Source organism: Acanthopagrus latus, chromosome 16 (assembly GCF_904848185.1).
Source record: "Acanthopagrus latus isolate v.2019 chromosome 16, fAcaLat1.1, whole genome shotgun sequence".
Classification (NCBI taxonomy): domain Eukaryota; kingdom Metazoa; phylum Chordata; class Actinopteri; order Spariformes; family Sparidae; genus Acanthopagrus; species Acanthopagrus latus.
The window spans coordinates 12,679,471-12,699,392 of NC_051054.1; the positions used below are offsets into that span (position 1 = coordinate 12,679,471).

The 19,922-nt window shown below is 42.1% G+C and overlaps 2 protein-coding genes across 3 annotated transcripts in view; one reads left to right on the forward strand and one right to left on the reverse strand.

Annotated features, from left to right (window-relative positions):
- Window positions 1-5: 5 nt before the first annotated feature.
- LOC119004421 (putative E3 ubiquitin-protein ligase UBR7) lies at window positions 6-4,555 on the reverse strand. The gene is made up of 11 exons (XM_037071317.1): window positions 4,307-4,555; window positions 3,824-3,957; window positions 3,659-3,719; window positions 3,478-3,573; window positions 3,321-3,374; window positions 3,111-3,216; window positions 2,868-3,013; window positions 1,273-1,467; window positions 980-1,136; window positions 790-851; window positions 6-568 (listed from the first exon to the last, which is right to left on the reverse strand). Exons 1-11 carry the CDS (start codon window positions 4,418-4,420, stop codon window positions 485-487), a joined length of 1,209 nt encoding a protein of 402 aa, XP_036927212.1. The 5' UTR covers window positions 4,421-4,555; the 3' UTR covers window positions 6-484.
- A 1,817-nt stretch (window positions 4,556-6,372) lies between these two features.
- The window catches only part of itpk1b (inositol-tetrakisphosphate 1-kinase b), a 29,774-nt gene continuing 16,224 nt past the window's right edge, over window positions 6,373-19,922 (forward strand). Inside the window, exons 1-3 of one of the 2 annotated variants that reach the window (XM_037071307.1) lie at window positions 6,373-6,612; window positions 7,107-7,259; window positions 12,799-12,823. In XM_037071307.1, coding sequence (XP_036927202.1) covers window positions 7,165-7,259; window positions 12,799-12,823 — 120 coding nt within the window. In that variant the 5' untranslated portion in view covers window positions 6,373-6,612; window positions 7,107-7,164. The remainder of the gene's footprint in view (window positions 6,613-7,106; window positions 7,260-12,798; window positions 12,824-19,922) is intronic. The other variant, XM_037071308.1, reaches the window with a different exon arrangement.

The window sequence follows — 19,922 nt, forward strand, 5'->3', positions numbered from 1 at the left end:
GAGAAACATGTGAGAACTTTATTTGGAACATGACTTCACATAAATCGGCAACATTTCCTCAATACACTTTTACAAACAAGAAGAAAGAATTTAAACACACGGTGGTGTAATAAACTCGTACACATGGCAGCATCATGGTCACGTGAAGTACTGTTACATGTCAAGACGGTTTAATCTTTTTAAAGCAATACAGTGCTGAAAAAAAATGTATTTTGTCCATTAATGTCTCAAGTAAACTTTAATTAGGAGCTTCAAAGTTAAGGCATCATTATAATTCAATATGAATGAAACGGTAAACCAGAAACCCACGGCAGTAACCCTTTACAACAATAACCCCAAGTCACTACTCTTTGCACTAATTATTCAAGCTTTAGGATCACATTGGTTGCAGCGAGAAGCCCTTTTATTCAGCAAAGGAAAAAGGGGTCGTCCCTAAGTTCTGCATACATTCAAAGCACCATACGATAGCAGCTTGGCCTCCTTGTCACTGGTATCCTGCACTGGTTCGGCGTCTTTTCTTGGCCCGCAGCTCCTCGAAGAACTTGTGTACGGCTTCAACTGTGACTGTCTGGTACACACAGGGAAAGAACAGTTCAGGTTTGAGGTCTTTTAGCAAATATGAGGATTCTTGACTGCAAAAATCCACGTTTTTATCAGGTAAAATCAAACCAACATTGCCCTCGGGTAGATAAGTAAACACTAATGGTATTTGATTGATTCGTATTTACCCTCATGTCTTGTAATGTTTAATTCTACCCATCAAGACTTTATTTTCGCTCCAGTTCTCACCTTTCCTTCAGCAGCACACTGCTCTAGAAATGCACTGATCGAAGTTGTCAGCTCGTTGAAACCTGAGGGAAGAAGACATGATTAATTAGTCTCAATCAATCGCCTCTCCCATAAATCTCACTCTACATGATTACATGCTTGGAGGAAAATTGACCCCGCGTCTTCTTCTTCCGCCCTCCCCCGTGCTCACCGTAAATGACCTCCAGCTGCCGTACACGGTCCATCGAGCTCGTCAGCGCCATCAGCGGGTGCTGCCCAAACGGCTCCTCCATGCCTTTGTTCTCGTAGGCCAGGACGGTGTCAGACTGATCCATGAGAAACTGCACCTCTGCAGCCACATAGGCTTTCTGTGACACACATTCATTAGAAGAGGAAGCCCTCATTACACGGTTACATGCACCAGGATCATGTGTTAAGCCAGCACCTGCAAAGAAGCTTCCTGGGGCCGACATAATCATCTGAGAGCTAGTGTTTGTGGACTACCTTGCAGCTTGTGCAGGTGCAGAGCTCGGAGCGCCAGCTGTAAGGCCAGAAAACGGCTCCCTGTCTCAGCCTCTCCGGCCCCTGGACCTGCAGCTCCTTCAGCCTGCACGTCACCACTTTGGTCGTGGCCTTCGCGGTGCTGCCCGTCATCTCACCATGGGTCCGTTTGCAAGGGGGACTCCTGTTTTCCGCTTCCTAACACACAAATAGCAAAAACATGATGGCGTGAGCTATGCTGTCCAACTGGCAGGAAGAGTAGGTGATAACAAATGGGCTCCTGTAAAACATCTCAGCACCGCAGACTCATCCGGGGAAGTCTCAGGGCGACTGACACGATGAGATGATTGGGCGATGAAAATCACCAGTTTACAGTAAGCTGTCCTGTGAAGCCTGGCCAAAGCCGTCTACAGAGCAGGGGAAGCGGAGCCTCATGGGTCATTTCTCCCCTAATTACCCAGAGGAGGGGAAAGCACGATAACAGGAGCTAGAGCCTGCTCTATAATCTGCTCTTTACCCTCCAGCCCCATCTTGTGGCAACAAGTAACACCAGCTGCCATGAAGGAAATGTGCACCATGCCCAGTGAAGACAAACACAGACTACGAATGGCCCTTTCCTCTCAAATCCCTCTATTACAGAGTGTGGAGGGTTTGTCAGAAGCCCGCACCACAAGTAGAAAAACATCCTTCAACATGGATACAGATGAAATTCTCAATCAATCTTTACATTATCATGATTTTAACAGTTTTTCAGTGAAAAAAAAACTGTGATGCAAAAATGATCATTCCTACTAATGGTTAATCATATCGCAATCGTATATCTGTGGAAACAATAGCAATATGTTTGGGTTTTTCTTTTATCATACTGTGCAGCCCCAACTAACTCTATGAATTGAAAAGAGGAGATCTAAACCTATTCTTCCTCCATAGGCGTCATTTACATCAGGGACACTTTTTGAGCTTGCAAAAAGAAATATTAACTTGCAAATGAGAACTAATGCTTTGCTCTTCATCAGTACCTGCAGCTGAAAGTGACCGCTGTTGGTTCTGCTGTCAAGTATGAATAAATCTGAACCAGCACCCAATATGTACAGTACGCTATTCTAAGGCTATGAAACAGACTACAACATGTACAGGAAAACAGTGTCAGTCCTTGGCTTCCTCCAATGCCTGACACATATGTTTTAGTGCAGAGCTTGTGGTGTATGATGATGATGCTGCTGCTTCATATCATAGAGGGGTTATTGTAATTACAGGCTTTCAATTTACCATCATTTCCACATTCAAGTTGCAACCGCGACTGGGAAACTTGGATTTTCCTGAAATGTCCAACATATTGTGCAAGTTCCAGAAAGGAAAACAAACACGGACGCCTCATGACAGCAAACGACAATTGTCAAATGTAACTGAGCCCATTTTTATGGACACTTTATTACACTGACAATGGGCAGCCATCATTTCTACCAGCCATCAATCCTATAGGACAGGGAAACAGACTAAGATTTGGGTTCAGTAGGTTTGTGCTTTGCTTTAACGCCCCGCTATCTGTTTTCACTCTATATACAGCAAACAAAAGTCTTATAAGAACCCTTTCCCACCTCCTGCTTTGTGTGCTCGGTGCTGGTGGTCGGTTCCTCCTCCCTGCTCTGACTGGGCTCAGAGTCACCGTCCTTCTCTGCTCCTTCCTCCACATCGACTTCGACATCTTCGTCCTCGGGATGGCTGACGCTGATCACAGGTGGTGCTAAAGGGCAAAGTCAAAATAAAACAAAGTGATTCTCTGGATGTGACTGTTAAATGCAGGCAAGCTTGAGACATTTTTGTATTGTAAAATGAGCTACCTGCGAAGTGCGCCGCGTACGTCCACAAGAAAGGAGCCTTGTTCATGCAGCCCTCACAGACCATCTCCTGCAGCTCCTCGGGATCCGCTACGGTGCAGCCCAGATGCTGTCGAAGGCAAACAAAAGGAATACACAATGAGATCAAACATAAACTAACATACAAACAAGCGCTCAGAAATCCTCTCATTTAGATAACATGACTTAACTTACCCTATTGTGGAACCAATCCTCACAGACGACACACTGGATCATCTCATCGTTGGTCTATCGGGTGATAAAAAAAAAATAGCCAATTTGTGTAATAACCATGGACTACCATAAACAGCAGATCTCACTCAAATCACGTGAGATGAGGTCAAAGGTCTACCTGGTCGTCTGTGTCTGGATACGGCCGGTCACACGTGCAGTAGCAGCCGTTGAAGTTGTGGCCGTAGTGATTTCTGGCGTTTTGCTCATCTTTGGCCTGCGAGTGCAAGAGATACAGGTCAGAACACAAATAGCAGAAACACAGCTATGGACAGAAATAGTATCAAAACCGGAGGACTCACAGGAGCCAGCTGGCAAGTGAATCCCCCAAACTTGCTATTTCCACAATCGCAGCGAAAATTCCTGCGGCATTAAAAGAAAATAGGATGAGGGACGAGTATAGAGAGGATGACAAAGAAAAAAAAAATGTCTCTACTGTCAACACACAAAACACTAGAACAAATTACCTTTTGGTGTACAGCTCAAAGATGTCGTGTCCATCATGACATTTATTGGCACAGGCCAGACAAACCCCTGCAGGCTCTGCAGCACTGGGAGTGCAGGTGTTGCAGGCAAACACAGCCTGTCTCTTCACATAGCCCTGTGACCATAAAGCACAGGAGGTATAAATACACTGCAGAAAATAGATTATTAATGAAATGTGCTTTGAAACAGTAGTTATTTTAGTCTGATCAACAAAGGGACCTGCACACAAAAGGATTTCAACATCAGTCTTGAATGGCCCAAAGGAACTACAAACCCTTAGGAAGAAAATCACAACATGCCAGCAACACAAACAGAAGCAATGGACACACAACACCTCATCTTAAAAAAAAAAAGAAGAAGAAGAAGAAGAACTGCACAACTGGTATTCAGATGAGGCGACAGCAGGCAGGATATAGGGCGATGGGTGCAGTCAGGGCTGCGGTGCAGGAAGCTTTTCCTCTTACCCGGGAATAAGAGCAGTTTTCTGGGTCGCTTCCCGCCAGCACGCACAGAGCCTTCTCGAGCTCCTCGTCGTTGATATCCTCAACGTCTGCGTCCGTGTATCTAATTGCTGCCATTTGAGGCGATAACGGAGAGTGAAGGAGGACACAAAGACACACACACACACACACACGCACACCGGTGAGAGCAGCGGCAGGACAACAGTGTTGACAAATGACTGTTCCGGGCGGGAGTTTGGCCCCAGACCACGTGGAGGAAGTGACGCAAGACACCGTCTCACCAATTTAACAATATTATTACGGTCAATTGTTTCATTTATTTGTTTTGTTTATCGTATCAGTGTGGGTGACTTGTTAATTATTTTGCTATCAAATAACGTGCCTTTGTTCAAACGTTGTTACTAATGGCTGATCAATCAGGTAATCACTGATTGGTAGATCCTGATGTGATCATGTGACCATTTCAAGCGCCAAAACCCGTTAACTAACGACTTATCAAGCACTTAATAATGAATTGCCAATATTTATAAAATTATTTGCACAAAACAGAAAATGATGAACACCAGTCAAAGGGATTTTTTAAAACCTGAACATTCGAGTTAAATTGTTGTAAAGGGTTTTAGTTGATTTAGAGTAGATAAGTACATTTATGAACAATTAACAAAGCTATTTATTACGGTATATAAACACTTTATGAAGTGAAGTGGTACCAAAGTGGATAAGGCATCTTCTGCTCAAGACCTGTGCAGGGTCAGGGTCTCAAATCTTCGACAACAATCGATTTAAAAAAAGAAAAAAAAAGACATTTTTAGTTCAAGCAGGAAGTATATCATTTAAAGCTGTTTCTCTCAACCTACATGAATGCAAAATAACGAACTGGATTTGGTGTGTGTGTGTGTATTAATCGTGTCAACAGACTCAGGTTATGGTGGCCAGTCTCACTAATATGGTTTGCAGTTTACAGGTGGCATAATCTCATTCACATATATACATACATACATACATGATCTATCTATTTGAGCCTACAGCTCCGAGAGGGGCATGATGACTTCCCTCAGTCATGAAACCAGGACCTATGGATTATTAAAATATAATGACGTATGTATTATAATGTGGTTACTTGGATAACCTGATGTTTTGGCTGTATGTTGCGACGGTTCTCCAATGGATGGCGCCACTGTGACGTGTTTCTCTGTTGGGGTCGCCCCCTTCGAAAATATGCGCTCGTTGCTGCCCTGAAGACAGTAGACGACGGCACGAGGGTGCTCTCATTATGCAAGCTGCAACGAGCCTATAAATAGATGATCAGTTCATGATGCAAACTGCTGTTGGTTTGTATACAGACCAGCTCGCCGATACACGTATTGTCTCCAACTTGCCTGAATCTTTTCGCATGAGGTGTGAATTGACAGACAGGCGAGGCGGTGCGAGCGAGAACAGGCTGAACTTCCCTGACCGCATCCCGGCTGCCTTTACGGGCTGTCGGAAATATTGTCGAGGCATCATGACCAGCCCAAAGCTAAACGTTCTAGGTCACAAAAGGGTCAAAGTAATCCTACATGTGAGCCTATTTTGTGTTTATACTGTTCACAAGCACTACCATTCCCATATAGTGCAATATATACGTATAAAGTTGTTATTTACTATGTAGAGTTGAAACGACTAGTCAGTTAATCCTTTAGTCAACAAACTATATAAAATATATATTAAAACATTGCTGAACATTTTCATAAATGGTTCATTGTTTGGGTCATTTTTCAGCAAAAATGACTCATATTTGGTCGCTCCAGTCTTACCAGTGTAAGTATTATTGCATATTGTTTTTTGTATCATTGATATCATTGCTGTATATCATTGTTAAAAACTTGGGTTTGGGACCATTGACCAAACACCAAGCCATCTGAGAAGGTGCAATGGTCGTCGGTGACCTTCACTAGGCAACCTCATTAATCAAGCCCCTCGACAAAACAATCTGCAAGTTAATCGATAATGAAAGCACGAACAGCACGTGAAATCAGGAAAGACTGTGATTCGACAGTCGAAGGGGAATGGGAGTGCTACTTTCCCAGCGGCTCGTGAAGGCAGCATCAGTCTCCTGGATCCTGGGTGTGTGCAGTCAGTTCAGCCCAGAGACTGAGGGAGAAAACACCAGGAACATCTCAGCGTGACTCCAGCTGTGCCTGTCACCTGTCACCTTGTCCGAAAACTTGTTCTCCTTCTCCACTGGACGGACCGAGAATGGGAAACTACCCGAGCTAGTTTCTGACGAGGACACAAATTCAGGAGGGGAACTGTGCTAAAATTGCCAGGTTAGTTAATGCTAGCTCACCACAGCCTCCCCTCGTTGGCGCACTTAAGTCAGTTGCTTCATCTTTAAGCTAACTACCTAGTTGTCCCGAGTCAGCCCATTTGATATGTGTAAGTCCTTTGAATCTGTTCAGTCATTCATCGTAGGTCAGCCCTAATAGCATGCTAGCTAACGCTTCCTAATTGCATGCCATCGGTTAGCTGTGCAGGTTGTCACTACACAGCTAGCCAGCTAATGTTAGCAGTCGAGGTTAGCTACAGGGGGTCAGTGTGTGAGTTTCGCTGATGCTGAAGCGCATTCGCTGATGTATTACGTTTGGAAACTGTTTAATTTGGACCATGAGGACGTTCAGCACAGCGAGGAAGACTAGTTGAAAGCGCGACTCCTGGCTGTCTGGTCACAAACTGAGTCGTGAACTTGAGTGTTACCCTCAAATGTGGGCTGTTGTGTTTATGACTTATGCTATACGGTCGTTTCCTGTTTTCTCCGGTCCAGGTTGAGCCTTTCAGTCACAGCGTTTGCCTCGGGTGAAGGACCAGGAACACCGTGGAAAATGCAGACCTTCCTGAAAGGCCGGAGAGTCGGCTACTGGCTCAGCGAGAAGAAGATGAAGAAGCTGAATTTTCAGGCCTTTGCTGATTTGTGCAGGTAACTGTGTGTCAGGTTGTTTCAGAGCAACTAACAAAAACAGTGTGACAAGCAGTACATTCACATCATTAAACATTGATGTCGCAGTGAATTAGGTGTGCTGACACTGCATCGCCTCTTAATGACTCTGACGAAAGGGACTGATTAACATCTCGTCTCCTCTTACAGTGAACAGCCCCATTGCACGCTTGATTTTAACTTTCTCTTTCAAACTTTGACACAGTATCAGTGATCTCTGCTCACGTCTGTCAAGGGGTTGAGGTTTTTACTATAAGCACAGCTGATAAGGCGCGTGCTCTGCTTCTCTATCTGCTATTAATGACACTCTGCTATTTTTGAAATGGTACATGTGCATGCCCCAAAGGAAAGTTTAACTAGCAAAAGTCAGTTAAGGGATTTTATTGTTTTGTTTGACATGTCTCGAATCAGTTGTGCTTGTGGAGACATGTCGTGAGGTGCTGTGTGCAGGCGGGACTGTTTGAATTAGGTGCATGTATAACAGGAAAAGCAGCTTAACAGCTGGAAATAGAGGTGCCATCGTTATGTTAATTCAGAAGAATGACGGCATGCTTGTGTAGATTGAAAATGATTCATCTCTGCTTTGTTGTTAACACACAAATTTAGCCTCTGATCGTTACAGCATCCTCTGTTGAATTTAAGCAGTGTGATATCGAATAGACCAGTCTTGGCTTGTTGACTCTAGTTTTGAGATGTTGCATTTCTGATATGTCTGTCCAAATGCATAGTCATAACATTGCATTTGTTCAAGGGTGTGTTCCTACTGTGGCAAGAGTTGGTTCTGATTTTCCAGCCATGAGAGGGGCAGCTATGTGCATGTATGTTATCTTGTTGTGGCTAATCTATCTCCAGCCAAGCAAAATGTTATATAAGGTGTTATAAAGTAGGGCATGGATTTTTTTCAAAGCAGACATGTGAACTCTCTCTCACTGATTTACAATAGCTGCTATATGGAAAACAGGATTGGGGAACTCTAAATTATGGCCCTCTCAAGTCTTGTTTCAGCGTTGCTTAGCTGCCTCTGCTGTATGAGGGCCTCTGTGATCCTTAAAACATAGTAAGAGAGGATGGAGAAAGTATTTGAATGCACACTGACAACACACCTGATATACAGGGCAGATGTGTTGTCAGATTGCAGGCATTTGATTTGAAGCTATTTTCACCTTGTTAAAGAGGGTTGTTGCCTCATAAAGCAAACTGGTTGAGCCAGTACAGATTACCACTGTAATCCACAAAACATTTTTAATCTCTTCATAAACCTCCTGGTAACCACCCCTCCCTCCCTGCATTCTGCCTACCCACTTCTCCCCTCTGAAGTGAAGTAAGAGCTGTTTTAATATGAAGTATTAAGAAGTGGTGTTATTTAGAGAAGATCAAGAAGATCAAATCACATTGATGGCCTTTATACAACAACAAAGACCAGCACATTTAAATGGAAAAGTGCAACAAAGTTGACTGTGGGTGTATTATGTTTATCATTCGCATTTCCCCAGTCAGTCACTGAAACTTTTTCTGGTTCTCCTTTTCCTGACATATTTCCCTTTATCATATACTATGTTATAAAGCAAGAGTCATCTTAGAGAGGAAGGCAAAAAATGAACCGAGGTATCCTGTGACAAAATGCCATTTTGGCTTTCTAGGAGGCACAACTTTCCAAGGTTGTGTCAGATATTTGTACACCGTTGCCAGAATTGCCTTACCGGCAGTCAATTTTATTTACCAAGGAAATGTTGATGAAAGTTCTCAGCTATTCAATTATGTATCATAGGCAGCTTGACTTGTTTCAGTTTCTTAAAGATATTTTTTCACCTGTCATCCAAGAGGCTTCTTCAGTTCTAACTAACTGCAGGGGAGTTGTCTACAACATTATTTATCACCAAACTACAATGCAGTTCTGAGTTCTCTCCCCAGATGGCTTAACAACCAGTCACACCTGCGCTCACCTAGCCCTTACAACCTACATGAAGGCCGGTTAAGTCAACGACCCACAAGTGGCCCGAACGACTCTGAAACTCAGAGCTCACACCTGTCCTTAGCGACGATAGATGTATGCTGTTTTTCTACTTTTTGTGCTGCGTTATGAAAGAAAACTGATGATTACCCTTAATAGAATCCTACTCTAATCGTGACTGACCAGGTTTTCCTCCACTTATCATGTGGCATGCAGCTGACATTGTGAGTCCCTCAGTGTGGAGTCGGCCCTGTCTCGTGCAGCTGGACTTAAGGGTTTCCTGCTGGTCAGAGCCACTCGGGTTTGTGTTGGCGTCCCATAAGCTTGCACAGCAATTTTCTGACTTGCATATGCCTGATTAAGAAAAATGCCATGCCCTTGAAAACAGTCAGCCTGAGTGTCACTGGTTGATATGAAAATATTGTCTCTTCACCCTGTCAAGGCAAGGCCGCTGCGCTCTAGGACAACAGGGCTGATGAGATTACATTGAGCTGCACCCACTGTGTGCTTCTATGTAGACTTTCACCCAGGTGATACAATTAACTGCAAAAACAGGAAGAGTGAAGAAGGTATTGTTCTTTTTAAGCCCAAACAAGTAAAACTTTTCCCCTTGTTGGCAACTTCATCTGTCTCTGCTCAGCATTATCCGTAAGTGTATTTTAATTCAAAGTAATAATCATAGTTTTTCATGTTCTTCTTCAGCCACTGCTAAAACAAATGTTCACCTCCCTGCTTTCATTTTGCTCAGCCTACAAGTTAACACACTCTCAAATACACCCACATGTAAACTTTATAATCACATACTGTCATGCAGTGCAGCAGTCACACATGGTGTCCCATAAATACCAATCTTTAGGGTTAGAGTTTATGGATATATGATACTGTGTGTCTCAAAAAGGCTTGTTTTCAATTACACCTCCATGTTCTTGCATGTCAAGCCTTTTAAAAAAGTTCTGACCCTGGCCTGCTTCTCTGGCGGGTTTTCTCCATCTCATTTATTCTGCTGGCTGTGTAACAATATAGGAGAGCAGCAGACGATCTCCATATCTGAGATGGGACGAAACTAAAGGCTCCATTCACACCACATGAAACACGCCAGCTGCAGTATTAAATATCCACATTGTTGTGAAGCAGTGAATGGCTGCGCGGCTGTTACCATGGGGCTGTAACCTCAAAAACAACTGGGTGGGATCGGCTGAGCCGGTAGTAGTGCTAAACTGGTTTTGTCATCATTGTAAATTCTCTAGAAACGAGAAGATGTGTTGTTTTGATCAATTACGTTTTGCTTTCAATTTTCTGCTGAATCTCTTTGGCTTATTTGTGGCACTGAGTGAGGCAGAACACTGGACAAGCCAGATCTTCCAGAAATGTGCAACTCTTGTTTGAGCACTTGTTTCTCTCCCACTGGTGGGATTTGGACTTATATAAATCATAAGTCTATCTAAGTTTAGATAAGTTTAAACATGTGAGGTTTATCCTCTACACCTTTCACAGATATCCTGAAAACTTGTGTTTTAAATAAGAGAAGCAGAGAATGCATGGTAAGTTGTTGAAATAAGAAGAGATCTGTTGAGGTTCCTCGTGTGTATGATTTAGTGATGTGCTATGTTATGATCATCACCTCTAACAACAGCTCCACTCCTGTAGCGGTCCGCTGGTTGCTAAGCAACCTTTTTTTTTTTTTTTTTTCATTTGAAGACTAGTATTTCTGTGCTGATTCTGAAAAGTAGAATATTCTCCAGCTCTGTGATTCTTGTATTTCTGGTCACGATGGCCCCACTTTGCTGTCCAGTCAACAAATTTGCTGAATAATTCATGTTCATTGTTCATTTATTTTTCACATCAAGGCTCAAATAGGCTCATGTATCAGTAGCTTGTGTTTATTACTTTTACTATTTAGTCAAAAATTTGAAGACATCTTTCTGTTTCTGTTTAATTCTTACGGAGAAGAATTATTTCCAATTATTTACCTGGAGAGTAATGGGGACCTACACATTTTAAAGACAAGAACTCCAGTGAGGGCAACTGATGCAAAGACATGTTTTACATAACCTGCACTGACCAACATTTTCATGAGTGGAAATAAAAGACGTTTTCTGTGCACACAAAAGGCCTATTTCCCTCTGATTCTTTTCACATAGTTAAATCCATGTTTGAGAGCACTTCTCTTTGCCAAGATAATCCCTCCATCTGACAGGTGTGGCATATCAACATGCTGATTAAACAGCAATTTTTACTACACAGGTGTGCTTTGGACTGGTGATGATAAAGGCCACTTAAAATGCCACAGATGTTGGAAGTTTTAAGCGAGCGTGCAATTGTTATGTTGACTACACAAATGTTCACAGTAGATGTTCCCTGTGAATTGAATGTTCGTTTAACTACCATCAGCCATCTCAAATGTCATTTTCAAGAATTAGGCAGTACATGCAAATGGCCAGACGACATGTAAACACGTCAGCCCAAGACCTCCACATCTGGCTTATTCACCAGTGAGATCGTCTGAGACTGGCCACCCTGACAGCTTGTGCAACAGCTGGTTTGTAAAACTAAAACATTTTGACTGAAACTGTCCGAAAGTGTCTCAGGGGAGCTCATCAATACACTTGTCATCCTCACCAGGGTCTTGTCCTGACCGCAGTTCTTTGGCGTAGCCATTGTGAGTGGGCAAATGTTCACCTTTTGATGGTGTCTGGCACTTTGGAAAAGTGTTCTTTCCAGAGATTAATATGGATTTACAGTGTACCGGGCACTGCATTGTGTTGCGTGGGCAAGCAGTTATAGCATGGTTAGGCATTAGCCCTGGACAATGGGGACAGATGCATTTTATTGATTGCAATTTGAATGCACAAACATACCTCACAGATCCTTTGACCCGTTGTCATGGCATTCATCTACAGCCATCACTTCATGTTGCAGCATGATGTTGCACATGTTGCAAGAATCTTTACACAGTTCCTGGAAGCTCAAAAAAAACCTCCCAGTTCTTGCATATACTGGCCTTCAGGCCTTCATATACACCAGCCAAGTCTAATCACCAAGTTGAACCATGTTCGAGATGCTCTGGATGGGTGTTTATGACTGCATGTTCCAATTCCTGCCAACATCCAGTCAGTTTGCACAGCAGTTTAAGAGGAGTGATTCAGTATTCAAGATGACCACAATCAACAACCTGATCAACTCTGTGCAAAGGAGAAGTGTCGCACTGCATGAGGCAAATGGTAGTAACAGACACTGGTCAGACCTAGTCATGCAAAGTCTTTAGTTCAGTGCCTCATAAATGTATTTTTTCAAGAAGAAACTTAACATTTTAGAGTGACCTTATTGTGACCAGCTCAAGGCACACCTGTATGATACAGACCAATCTTTGTCTTCAAGCCTAAGTATGACATTTTTAAAAACTAGGAAAGCACAGACATCCTCATCTATGGTACTTGACATACATTTACATGACATCTTAAATCTTATAGCCTTGAGGTACTTTTGATACATGGCAGCCTATTTTTAACTGACCTGTTTCAGTTTGTATTTGATAGAATTGATGACTCTTGATTTTGTCTTCTTTTTCAGGAAAAGAGGAATAGAAGTTGTTCAGGTAAGCAGACAACATTTTTCTTGAAGTTTTAAAACTGAGCAGTGTAATTCATTGTTTTACCTAGAAGTCACACATGTATGCCTTTAGATAGAGTTGAAACCGAGCTGTAAACTACTGTGTGTGTGTGTTCCTCCTACATACCTGATGTAGTTGCTTCACATTCTTGCAATTTTCATTCCGTTAGCATTTTGAATTGCAGTCCACCAGACCAGGCCATGTTCATTGTCAGGCTGTGATGTAACTCATTCCGGCACGACATTTCAACACCTGGCCTCAACTCTGTAAACTCTGTTGTACATCAGAGGAATTTAGTTTGGGCAGTGGTTTAAAAAAAAGAGAGAGAAGAAAAATTTGACACCAGTCACCCACAGCAAGAACAGTATTTTCTCTAATACAGTATATGTGAGAGGCTCACTCACTCAAGATCACTAATTGGAGTCAGTTCAAAGTATTCTATGCAAGGTTGACGTGACAAAATGAGTGATTACTAAGCTCAAGTAAAGAATGTAACTGTGTTCAGTTAAATAAAGTCCCCAGGGAAGTAAATCCTGCTGCTGTTAATGGATATTGCACAGCACACTACCTTTGTGTAAGTAAACACAGCACGTACAGCAGCACAGTAACAATTGTCACTAAGTCCTCAGAGCTCTGTGCTCAGAAGTGCTTGTCATTTAAAGTGCTTCTGCGATTGAGGAGGAAATCATCCTGCCTTTTCTGCCCTTTTCTTTTTAGTGCTGTCTCTTGTCTTCTTGGGGGGGGGGGTCTCTTTTTTTCTCCCCCACTTTGAGGTTATTTTTTTCCTCTCAATGTGCTGACGATATCAGAACACCCAGAAAGAGCCTTGTCCTGGGAATAGTCCCAAAGTAAGCAGGGGCTTTATTTCCCACTGTGCATTCAGCCCCTCCTGGGAGACCACAGATCCTCACAGACCCTCAGCTTGGAGTACCCAGGGACATGAATGCCCCCGTGGCCTTCCCCATTTCTCTTTTTCTAGAATTACCTGTTGTCAGCTGAGTTTTTTTCATGCTACAAATCAGCATAAAGTCTTATTTTTAGCTGTCCCGTCACTACAAATTAAGAGTTTACTTGGCCACCCAGAGGGTTTTTTTTTTTGTTCGTTTTTTTTAATTCACACCGGTGACTCGATGGCCTGAGATGCACCCAATGCCAGTTAGTGCCTGTGCTGTCATGGTTGCATCACAAGTGAAGAAAATGGTAGCCATTGTAATACTCTGGCCTTGTTATACAAGTCTGTGTACAAAGCTGTCTTCTCCTATTGCACTGGTGGATTCTGAACACTGCAACCAAACGTAGCTGCAGATTTATCTGTTACAGCCAAATTAATCACCTAACCTTGTCTCTTTAGTCTTACAGACTAGCTGATCCTCAGGATAACAACTGAACCTTGGATATCCAAGGATAGATTAATCCTAGGCCTTCTCTGGCTAAATAAACCAATCTTCCTGATGTTTACACCGTGATTATAAGCTGATTCAGTTTTCGTTTTGTGTTGAAACCACAGATTTGTTGGAAGAATAGTGTACTAGAGCTGAAACATTGGTTCACCACAAAATTAATCAGCAGCTCTTTTGTTTATCAATCAAGCCTGTAATCAGAATGCAAAACACTTCCTGTTTTTAGCTTTTCAAATGCTTTCCTTTCTCTTATTTGATACAAAGCTCAATTTCTGTGGGTTTTTGTTTGTAAATAAAAGCAGTCTGGAAATGTCTGAGTTTTTCGGGATAATGTGTTGGAATCTTTTTTACTTTTTTTGTCCGTTTTTAAACCAAATGATAATAATTGATTGATCCACAAAACAATCAGCAAATTAACTGATAATGAAAACAGTTGTCGGTTGCAGCTTTACAATCTACTAGTTTAAATGACATCTAGATTTCACACTGCCACCCAGTAATTTATGGTATTTGCCACATGAGGTTGGATCCTCCAGAGAGTTAGCAATGGTTATGATGTCGCCCTGTGTGAACAGATCTTTGCTAAATCAGGCAGCCCCTGGGAATTCATTTTATATTTCCACTTTCCACAGTGTGGGAAAACCATCATGTACATGTATACCCATCTGGACTGAGAGAACTGGAAAAGAACATACGGTTCATTTTATGTGCTTGTTTAGCCTCTAGCATCTTTCCACTACAGTTCTTTTTTTTTTTTTTTTAATCAACACATTATCACTCTCACCTCAGCTCTTCTCCCCCCCCACTTTATCTTCACTTTCAAACCTCCAAGCGATCTAGCACCAGCTCATCAATACTGACCCCTTAGCCCGTTGCTCATGAGAGCCATCCTCTCTTTGCTCCATACATTAGCCTGTCTGTATCACAGAGCTGATGAGATTAACTCACCAGGCTCAGCCTTGAGGAAGCCAATATTCACTCTTAGAGAGCGAACCCATCACAGCAAATGGCCATCGTTTGAGTGGGCTGTCCAGGCAAAGTTATTGAGTTACTGTTTTATTATATGGTAAGTGCTTAAAACTTAAAGTTCATTTCCGGCATGTGACTGTGTCTCACCTACATATTGAATTTGTGGAAGATGACAAACAAAAAGATTGTCATCAGATGGTATGCCAGTATACTATAATCAAAAGAAAGCTGATCATTATTTGGCTATTATTTTGCAATTAGTGTATAGTGAAATTGGATGAAGATGAAGCTGAAAATTAAGACTCTGCACTAAGCTTCAACAAAGATGCATTAAGTTGTTTTTTTTCACGTCCTTTTATTTGATAAGACAGTTGTCTTATTGAAGAGGGGTTGTTTTTTATGAGTCTTGAGATCAGGGGGGTGATGACGATCAATGAGATATTCATCAGCTTGACTGAGAGGGACACCACACACACACACACACACACACTTCTGTATCTCTCTAAATTTCATTAGCCATCCTCAGTCTTTTTCCGTCTAATGTAGTTCTTTCCATCTCTCATGATTTATCTGCATATCCAGAATTGTCTTCTGAAATGCTTCTAAGCTGCCTGCTGATACACTTTAGTCACCCACATTTATCAGTGGTTAACCTAATATCATACTCAACAAAGTATGTATTATGTATCTATAAAAGCTGAAAGGCACTTTCCTCAAAGTCTTATGCTGCACAACCTAGTCAGCAGTGGTGACTCCAGGGATGCTGAGGAGACAGCCATTAGGCTAATTAGCTCCCAGTTTGACCCTCCATATGGTTTTTGAAGATGTAGGTTCAGAACCATCACGCTGATCCCATCTCATGTTTAGTCTTGTACTTCATGTGAGGTGTGGCCGACAGCCATATGTCTCTCTTACACTAGGGTGTCAACTGATGCACAGCATACAAAATAAATCATTCATCACGTCTGTCTGCGCTCGGCACGCAGTCTCTCTGGGCTAGCCTCACAACAAAGCAAGAGCCAGGTGAGATTAGATCCAGCTGAGAGCAACTAGAAAGAGACATCTAAAGGATGAAGCAGCTCCGAGGCTGAACCTCACCGGGCTCGTAGACAAATAACTGCCTCAAAAAATTGTTCATACAGTTTGTGATCACCATGCTTGCACACTACTATATTGAAAACTGGGGCCAACATATGAGCTCTGTCCCTGATATTTGCTTTAAATCACTGTTCTTGCATTTCCCTGGGGTGTAGCTTTGGCCCAATGTGAAGCAACATCAAAGCTGAAAATATGTTGCCCCTGACCCAACCTCTCCCTCTAGGATCCAGCCTGTTTTCTGTGCTGTCCATCACCACTGTAGCCCACTGCTAGCATTCAGTCCCAGAGGGACTCACAAAGACGTCAGCTGACATTTCTGCTTTTAGCATTTAGCACAACATCAGTGACTGTACCGCTGGGTTTTTGGATGAGATCTAAAGCGGGGTCATTCTGTCTACGCACAGGGAGAGGAGAGCCTCATCCTCTGCGATGTGTCTTTGCCAGTGGATGTTGACCCCCCACAATATAGAGTCCTGTTTTTGTGGAGGGGCCAGGCTGTGGATGGGTCCTCGGTGTTGTGTAAGCAAGAGATTATAAGCCATGCCTCACTGGACTACAGACAAATTCCCCTCCACCCGGCCCTGCCACACCGACTCTGCTAGCTAGACAGAAAACGAGTGCGACGGTTTCAGTTTATACCAGCACGCTGTACCTCACGCCACTAATGAGTCCTGTCACCACTGCTGCTCAAAGCAAATACTGTTATAGACCTATAAGTAGGTGACAACACAGTTCATGAGTGATGACTTACCAACACTGTGAAATTAAGGTAATGGCATCATGTTTATGCTTTTTATGCATCTGCTGAAAGATCACACCACTAAGTGTACCACACATTTTCTGATAAACCGGCTGGACTGTTGAGACAATGAGTCACTGAATCCACTGCAGTTTGTTGTTAAACCAAGGGCTCACCTTTCCAGTTTAAATAGTCACACAGGTGATTCTGATGAATCATTGTCAATGTTTGACTTGGGTGTCACATAAGACCTCCAGAAACTGGTTGTGGAGTAGCTTAATATCTGATTCCAGCAGGGAATCATAAGATAAAATAAGCCTGTTATTATGTCCAGAGGGGACGATGTTGTGTATCAGTCCACAGTTCTCCACAGTAGTGCCTGCTGCTAATTCAGTAACATTTTGGCAGAAAGGTACTTGTCAGATGTTGGAGTTTTATGTGAGTGAATGATGACATATATCAGATGATATAAACGAGAGGTTTTTGCATACTGTTAATACCATGGTATCTATCACTTCAACATCTCTTTTGTATTAGGCAATTTTCAGAAAAGCTGCCCGGGGCTGTTTTATTGGAGCGTTGAATTTTATATTTTTTTCTCCAGTAATGTGGTGAAATACATTGAGATTTTTGGATTAACATAAAACAGACTGTGGTTAGTTTTTGCATTAACAGTTTCAGAAAATGTATGACGTCCCCATAGATATCGATATTTCAATCATACAAAATGACATATGCTGTCTGTGATAGCCCATATAACCCACAGCTAACCTCAGCTCTCCCTTAGCCGCATTAGTACAGATATAGTAGAAAGCCACCAAACTTGCTGGATGCTATCAGCCTCATTGCCCTGTGTTCATTTTTGCAGCTCTTGTTGGTATGTTACTTTTGAGCTGGCGGGCGTGTTTCTACAGGCTGGAGGAATGGAGCATGCAGTAGAATGAGACCCAGCAGCGTTCAGATGGGCATAGAAAGTCATGCCGTGTTGATGTAGCATAATGAGCTCTATAGAGAACACAGCTTGACTTGAACCCTGCAGGGTGTGTTAGCATTTCTGTGAGTGTTCTTTGTCACAGTGTGCCCGTACTGTATGATGTGTAGTGTAGTCTATGCCTGTGCCTAACATAGAAAAGTCCATATGTTTCATGCAGGACTCTGATGAGTACAAAGAACATAGCTCTGTCAACACAGGGACATTTTGTTCTTCCTGATGGCTGCAATGTAAAGAACATGGTATATAAATCATTTCATATTTAACAGATTTACCACCCTGCGCAATTGACTTTACAGGGCAGGACCAAGGCTACCCCAATTAGTTATCTATCCGTCACTCCTCTCACAATCATTAACCAGGAAATGTTGGCTTACCCTGATCCAACAGAAACTTGGGACGGTTTTACAGTTCTTGCATTGATTCAAACCAGTGTGGCTAAGGTGTGTTCACTCTCAGCTTGCTTACTGTCTGGACAGTGAACAAAGGACAATGAGGTCCTGACTGGCTTTTGCTTATTTGCACAGGTGTTTGCTGAATTGGCCTTTGTCTGTAATGATCGGTTGAACCCTATTTGCTGATTCTCTAATGAATTAGTGTACAACAGCATTAGACAACAGCAGCACTCCATCCTTGGGTTTCTTCATGTCTCTCGCACACAAACATCGACCTCCTGTGTCACAACAAACTGGACACAGTCAGCCAGAATAAAGGGCCTTTGAATTGCGGTCAGCATTTTCATCCATAGATGACTCAACGTTGTTAAAGTTGAGCATCCTCTCCTCTTATCTCTTGTAATGTTGCTACATTAACTTGTGTGCAAGCTCTGACCCACATAAGTCTTATCACACTTGGAAAGATGCTTTGACTACTTGTGAACTACTTGGCTAGTGCAGGCAGTTTTTCGGCTGGGTTAAACTTTAAACAAATGCCAATTTGGTGTTTTCTTAGAAGCTGTCAGACTAGAGGTCTGGCCAGAGGGAGACAGTTTGTAACTGATAGTAAAATACATGATGCCAAGAAAAAATCTAGCTGGTATAATTCAAAACAAACACAATGTGGACTGCACCCTTATTTGTAAAAATAAATAAATAAATAAATAAATAAATAATAATAATAATAATAATAATAATAATAATAATAATAATAATAATAATAATAATAATAATAATTTATTAACAGCTGTAAATAAATAAGGGAGATGATTTAGGATCAGCCCTTATCCTGATTTGCAACTTTAAAAAAAACATACCGGTAATCCAAAATCAGTGGTCTCTTTCTTACAAGGACTCATCCATCCATCATGTTCAAAAAACAATCATTGACAGATTTTTTTTTCTCTCTCTCTCTTTCAGTTGTTCCCAATAAAGAGTGCGTTTCCGAGGTTTTTTGTGTGTGCATCTGATTCGATTGCTTCCAGTTGTAAATCTCTCGACTTTTAAGAAGGGCATTGGTGCCATCACTCTTGCTCTTTCCTTTTTCTTTTTTGTCTCCTGTGTAAAATATGGAATTGATATGACTCTGTTAACCAACTGCAGGCAGCTGTACTTTGAGAGCAGTCAAGGAGGCCAAGAGAAATTTGGCAAGTTCTGACTTGAGACTTGAACAAACTAGTCGTGTCTTGTTGGCTTTACTGTAATCATCAAGTAATCTTAATTTGTAGAGCACCAATTCAAAACAACAGTCATCTCATGACACTTTCCAAATTGAGTAAGTCTAGACCACACTCCTTGATTGATTATTTACAGACAGAAACCTCTGAGCAGAACTGGACTCAATGTCAGGTGGCAATCCGCCTCGACTGGTTGTGTTATCTTTTCTGTAATCTTATTGTAACACATACACATTTTTAAATTAATCAAACAAATAATATAATCCTTGTAATAC

Bases quoted from the DNA above. Each gene is read 5' to 3' on its own strand.
- LOC119004421 (XM_037071317.1), bottom strand. From the start codon at position 4,420: ATGGCAGCAATTAGATACACGGACGCAGACGTTGAGGATATCAACGAC. The intron at 3,958-4,306 runs GTAAGAGGAAAA...TTATGGTCACAG, and splicing joins AAAACTGCTCTTATTCCCGG to GGCTATGTGAAGAGACAGGC. The intron at 3,720-3,823 runs GTAATTTGTTCT...TTAATGCCGCAG, and splicing joins TTTGAGCTGTACACCAAAAG to GAATTTTCGCTGCGATTGTG.